This window comes from Canis lupus, chromosome 11, assembly GCF_003254725.2.
Source record: "Canis lupus dingo isolate Sandy chromosome 11, ASM325472v2, whole genome shotgun sequence".
NCBI lineage: Eukaryota > Metazoa > Chordata > Mammalia > Carnivora > Canidae > Canis > Canis lupus.
This window is the reverse complement of record NC_064253.1, coordinates 55,280,136-55,286,135: the sequence shown is the minus strand read 5'-3', so window position 1 is coordinate 55,286,135 and position 6,000 is coordinate 55,280,136. Positions and strand designations below refer to the sequence as shown.

General features: G+C 59.0%; 1 protein-coding gene across 1 annotated transcript in view; it reads left to right on the top strand.

Moving 5' to 3' along the window:
* The first annotated feature begins 1,167 nt into the window (after positions 1–1,167).
* GABBR2 (gamma-aminobutyric acid type B receptor subunit 2) overlaps positions 1,168–6,000 on the top strand; it is a 348,641-nt gene continuing 343,808 nt past the window's right edge. Inside the window, exon 1 of the mRNA XM_025432171.3 lies at positions 1,168–1,506. Coding sequence (XP_025287956.1) covers positions 1,183–1,506 — 324 coding nt within the window. The 5' untranslated portion in view covers positions 1,168–1,182. The remainder of the gene's footprint in view (positions 1,507–6,000) is intronic.

Here is a 6,000-nt window from a genome sequence, read left to right as displayed (position 1 = left end):
AGCCAGCGCAGCCCGCGCGACCCGGCCAAGAGAGGGCCCAGCCAGGGGACTCGGGTCTGCGCTGGGGGGAGCTCCCACCCAGAGGGGAACTGTAGGGCGGAGCCCTCTGGGAGTGGGGACGCGCGGAGGTCAGATGCCCGGAGGGGGCGGTAGCACGCGCAAGGTGGGGACCCCGGTCTCCTCTGGGGTTGGCAGAGGACGGCTTCTTTCTCTCAGTCCGGTGGGGAAAGTGGGGGTGGGGGGCTCTCAGCCGAGGCCCGCAGCTCCGGACAGCCGGGCAGCCGGGCAGCAAGGAATGCTCGAGCGCCGAGCGCCGGCGGCAGCTTCGGGCGCCCCCTCGGGCTCAGTGCGGGCCTCCCCGGACACCCGCGCAGAGCGGAGGAGCGGAGGGCGGCAGGTGCCTCCAGGACACCTCCGTGGCGCGCTCGCCCCAGACCTCCCCAGCTCGGCGGAGCGGCGGCCGCCACTGCGTGTGCCCCGCGCAGTCCTCCCCGCCCGACCCCGGCCCCGGCCCCGGCCCCGGGCGCGCAGGTGCCCCGCGGTCTGCGGAGGGGGCGCGTGTGTGCGTGTGCCGGGAAGGCGGCCCTCCCTCCCCGCCCGCCCCTGCGCCAGCGCCTCCTCCCTCCCCCTCCCCCTCCCCCTCCCCGGCGCGCACGGCCCGTCCCCGGCCCCGGCCCCGGCCCCGGCCCCGAGGCGGCTCGAGCCGCCGCCGAGCAGCCTCGCCTTCGCCTCCCGCGTTTCCTGCCGCCCGCGCCCCCCCCGGCCGGGCTCCAGGGGCGGCCGCGGAGCAGCTCCCGGCGGGAGAGCGGCTCGGAGCGCGCACGCGGGCGGGCGGGCGGGGGCGGCCTGCTTCGGGGTGGCCGCGCCGGGGCGAGGCGCGCGCGAAGACGCCGGCCCCCCTCTCGGCGTTTGCTCTCCGGCTCCCCGCCTCCCGCGCTCCGCTCGCTCCCACCCCTTCCCGGCGTGATTGATCCGTCACGGGCGCCGCCGCCGCCGCCGCCGCCGCGGCCGTTCGGAGGCGAGCAGGAGCCGGAGCCGGAGCCCGAGCCCGAGCCGGAGCCGGAGCCGGGGCCGGGGCCGGCGCCATTGCGCGGGCGCCGCGGGGAGAGCTTGGCGCGGGGCGGCGGGCCGGGCCAGGCCATGCGGGCCGAGTGAGCCGGCGCCCGCAGCCCGCGGCGCGGCATGGCTTCCCCGCGGAGCTCCGGGCAGCCCGGGCCGCCGCCGCCGCCGCCGCCGCCGCCGCCCGCGCGCCTGCTGCTGCTCCTGCTGCTGCCGCTGCTGCTGCCGCTGGCGCCCGGGGCCTGGGGCTGGGCGCGGGGTGCCCCCCGGCCGCCGCCCAGCAGCCCGCCGCTCTCCATCATGGGCCTCATGCCGCTCACCAAGGAGGTGGCCAAGGGCAGCATCGGGCGCGGCGTGCTCCCCGCCGTGGAACTGGCCATCGAGCAGATCCGCAACGAGTCGCTGCTGCGCCCCTACTTCCTGGACCTGCGGCTCTACGACACCGAGGTGAGCGGCCGGCCGCCCGCGCCGTCGGGGCCGCGGGGCGGGGGGCGAGGGAGCGCCCTCCGAGGGACGCTGCGGCCCTGGAGCAGAGCCCCGAGTGAGCCGCCCGCGCCTGCCGAGGAGGGCGCCGCGGGCGGGTGCCCAGTGCTCACCCCGGGGTCCCTCCGGGCTCGCCTGGCACAGCTGGTACCAAGATTTGCCGAGCATCTCCCTCCTCTGGGATCGTGTGCCTGTATGTGTGCGCTGGGGACGGGGGTGCGGTGGGGGATAGAGGACGGGGGCTGCCCGTGGCCGCAGAAGGAGCGCGGACGGTGGGGACTGCCCACCACGGCTGGGCCGTGGTTGCCCCCGGCCAGGTCCCGCCGGAGGGGCTGTGGGCTGCCGGGTGGGAGGAGCGGGCGCCTTGGCTGGAAACTGGGCCCCCCGGGGCTGGAGAGGCCGTGGCCTGCCCGCGGGCTCCCGGGAGAGCCCGGCCGCGCTTGGAGGTCTGGAGGGCTCGGGGCCCCGAGGGGCCGGAGCGCGCAGGAGGGCTGGGCGCGTGGTGCGCGCGGGCGGCTCGGAGCCCGCAGCGCGCGGGCAGGTGTGGGGCCGCCGGCTCGGAAAGGCTGCCGCCTGCAGCCGGAGCGATTTTATGGGGAGACCCCCCCCCCCCGGGTTAGTTGCTCAGGGAGCGCCCGGAGCTGGTCTGGCTGCGGACGCGCGGAGGTGCCCGGCCGCGCCGCTGTGTGCGGGCTCCGCGGCCGCGGGAGCAGTTTCTCCGGGCGCAGACTCGAAGCGCGGACTTGGAGCGCGGCGGCGGGCTGGCCCTCCCGGCCTCCTGCCCCGAGGGGAGCCGCGGAGCCCAGGGCTTCGTCCCGAGCCCCCTCGCCGCGCCCGCGGCCGGTTCCGGCTGAAGCCCCCGCGCGGAGCGGCTGCAGGGGCGCGCCGAGGGGGCCTGGGCGAGCGATCGCCGGCCGCGCCAGGTCGGGTGTGCGAGTTTTCCCGGACCGAGGGAGCCCCTGCGCTCCGGCCCAGGCGTCCGAGGCGCGGCCTGAAGGGGGCAGTGATTTCCCGTGCAGTGCGCTCCGTTGGCGCCTTCCCCGCCGCGCCAGCCCGGCCGCGCGCTGGGTCTGACCCCGTCCTCCCGGAGCTCCTGGGGAGCTTCTGCTCCAGCCCAGGTGCCTCTCCTCCTCCCACCCTTCAGAGAGGAGGCGTCGCTGCCCGTGCAGCCTGGGGCTCTGCCTCCTTCTCTGCCTGCCTCCCCCCCCCCCCTTTTTTTTGTCCTCTGAGAAAGAGCAGAAATCTGGATTGCATCTTATTCCCCACCTCCCCCCTTCGCGGATGAACCAGGCTGCTCTGCCCTGTAAATAAAAGGTGAAGGAACGGGTGGCAGTTGGTGGCGGTGCGCGCAGGCTGCCTCTGCCCTGCGAGGATGCAATCTGGGTGGCTGAGCAGAGCTAACCGGGCTGGGGAATTCTTTCTGAATGACATTCTCGTCGCCTTCATCTTTGCCCGAGCCTTTCAAGTTCTCCGGGGTACTTGTCTGGCACGCATAGATGCGCAGCGCACCTCAGTTCTAAGGAGGCATGTCCTGTGGGCACGATTTCCCTGTTGCCTCCATACAGATTCTTTCGGAAGGGACGGGAGAGAGCCAGTTCTTTGGAGGCAGAAACATTTGTAGATAGGGCAGCCCTGCTTGCATCATCACTAAATGTTGTCAACTGCATAATGTTTTCATCATCAATTTATTCCCTTTAGAAAGCTTCCCTGAAAGAGATTTCACATTAGCTTGTTTGTGGCAGCAAAGGGTTGGGTGCTTGGTTTCAGGGTGTGGGTTGAAGCTTTTACATTTATTTTTCAAGTGTGTCTTGATGACTCTCTGAGTGAGAGGCCCGGAGTCCGGAGGATAAGGCTTCTCCGCTGGTGGTGGGGATCTGCAGGAAGCAGTAGGAAGGAGGGCACGGGGTGATCTCAGTGCCGTGCAAACAGAGAAACATCTCCATCCATGTGAAGGGGCACAGAGCATGGGTGGATCGGCCCTGGGTTCTGCTCAGACACCAGTTATCTTCCCCATGGGTGACCTTGAGTGGGGTTATTGAATCTATCTCAGCCTAGATTCTCAAATCTGGGAGAGTAGGGTTGTTGCATGTACTCAGTAGGGTGGTGATGTGATGCTCACGGGGATAGCAGGCCCGGAGTGGAGAATGCCGTGAGCTGGCAGGCCCGGCAGCCAGGGCTCCGTCTGGCACGCTGGAAGCACCAAAGAAATGTTTCCTGCCTCCCTCCCTTCGTTTTCCTCCGGTACGGATCCACAAGTAAGACCTTGCAGCTTTAGGTGTGATAAAATGGTCACAGCTAAATATTAAGCCTGCTGATTTTGTTGATCTCACTTTTGAAGTCTCCTAAAGGGTCAGTGAAGTTATCGCCAGAAAAAAGGAACTCTGGCTTACAATCAAATACATATGTTATCTCCTGCCATGAGGTGTCATGTTTGGGAGAACACCCAGGTGATATAATACTTGATTTTTTTTTTTCAAGCGGTCCATCCCCATAGTAGAGGTATTTTTTGCTGAGCCGAAGTAAAGGAATGACTGGTGTGGGTAATTGCAGCAAGATCCACAGTGATCCGGAGGGTGTTTGGGGCCTTTGTTAGAGCGTCTGGGGCCTGTTTTATTCAGATGGGCCATCTTTGAGGATTGTATGTACTCACTAATCACTTCCTGGCCGTGTCACTTGTTGTCTGTAGACTTGAACACAGGATGGATGTGGTGAATAGGTTTTGGCTGGCTTTGCTGACATTTACTGTCAGTCAATGGCCAGAGGCTATGGGCAGCCAGGGTGGACCTTGGTCCACACAGCCTTCAAAGAGATGAAGATTTACCAAATAATGGGTTAATCTGATCAGTGGGAGAGCCTCCCTCAATAAAGGAGCTTCCTGCTCAAATTTCTCTAGGTTGACCCTCCTAGTGTAATTAGAATAGCAATAGAATGTTCAAAGCCCACTCTGTGCCTGTGTTTATAAAAATGAAACATCCCAACAGAGCATCTGCTACTTAGGACCTCTTTTCTCTGCTGTAGATAGAATCATTTCAACAAATACTTTTTTATGTATTCCAAAGTAGAGTTGAGTATATAAAAACACAAGCAAGGAACTGAATATACAAATAAAAAGAAGCATCAGAAACCACATAGAAGCATGAAAGTTACTATTACCAAGAAGCTGGGTTATTGCCATTGTGCATATTACATTTTAGGTCTGAGCTTCCTGGCAGTCAAGGTAAAAAGGTAGAAATGGTGATTACTTAATTACTTACTAAATTACCAAATTTAGTTTTAGAATTACTAAAAGAAACTACTTACATGTTTGATTAAAAAACCCTGAAGGACAGAGCCTTTTTAAGCAAGTTTTGCAGGAGATTCAGAATGTTCTTCACATGGCTATCTCTCATTCTTTGGTAGCCACATTAAGAAAATTAAATAATAGCTAAGGGATGAGTTAAGAAATAATGTTGGCTTTTCTTTTTTTTTTTTTTTTATTTTTTTTATTTTTTTTTATTTTTTATTTTTATTTTTATTTTTATTTTTTTATTTTTTTTAATGTTGGCTTTTCAATTTGATTAAAGTACTTTTCATTTTAGAAAAATGGAAAATTAGAGAGAAGCATGAAGAAAAATAATAATTGCTCACAATCCACCTATACAAAGATAATTACACCTAATAATTAGCATTATTCCCTTCTAGTTGCCAGTTTTTACTATATTATGTACTTGAGATCTTACTCTATTTGCCCTTTTATACTTTGTTTCATTAAATTAACATTATGAGTACTTCCCCATGTCCTCAATTGCAAAAATGATTTTGAGTAGCCATATACTATTCTGTCCTGGGGGGTGTACCATAAATATCAAGTCATTTCCCTCTTGTTGGATTTATTTGTTTTCCCACTTGTTCCTACTTAAATTATTATGTGGCAAACTTAGGGAAAGTTCAGGGAGCCAAAGAAGCACATTCTAGGTGTGCACCTTTCAGGAAGTCTACCCTGATACAAGGATCTAGCTGAGAAAATCCAGAGAAGACATGGTGATAGACGAGCATGTTCTTTCCTTGGGCACCTTTGCCAAATATCTGTCCTCTCATTCACTGTGCTTTAGAAAGGGTCCAAACAACTGGTGGATGGAGGCTGAGCTTTTCAAGGATGTCTGAGTACAACTCAGCAGGCATTAATTGAATACTGACTACAGTTACTGGTACTGCAGAAGGGGATAAAACCCAGCCTTGGGTTTGAGGGAGGAGCTGGTGCATGGAGGAAAACAGGGCAAGCACCTATTTGCCGTTTTCAAGTTAAGATAGAAGTGATTGTGGTGATGACTGCACGGTTCTCTGAATATTCAAAAACTGTAGAATCATATACTTTGAAAGAATGAATATTGTGATATATGAATTCTGTTTCAATACAGCTCTTCTTAGAAGTAAAAAGAAAGAGAATGAGCCCTTTTAGGGTCAGGTTACCTCTTCTCT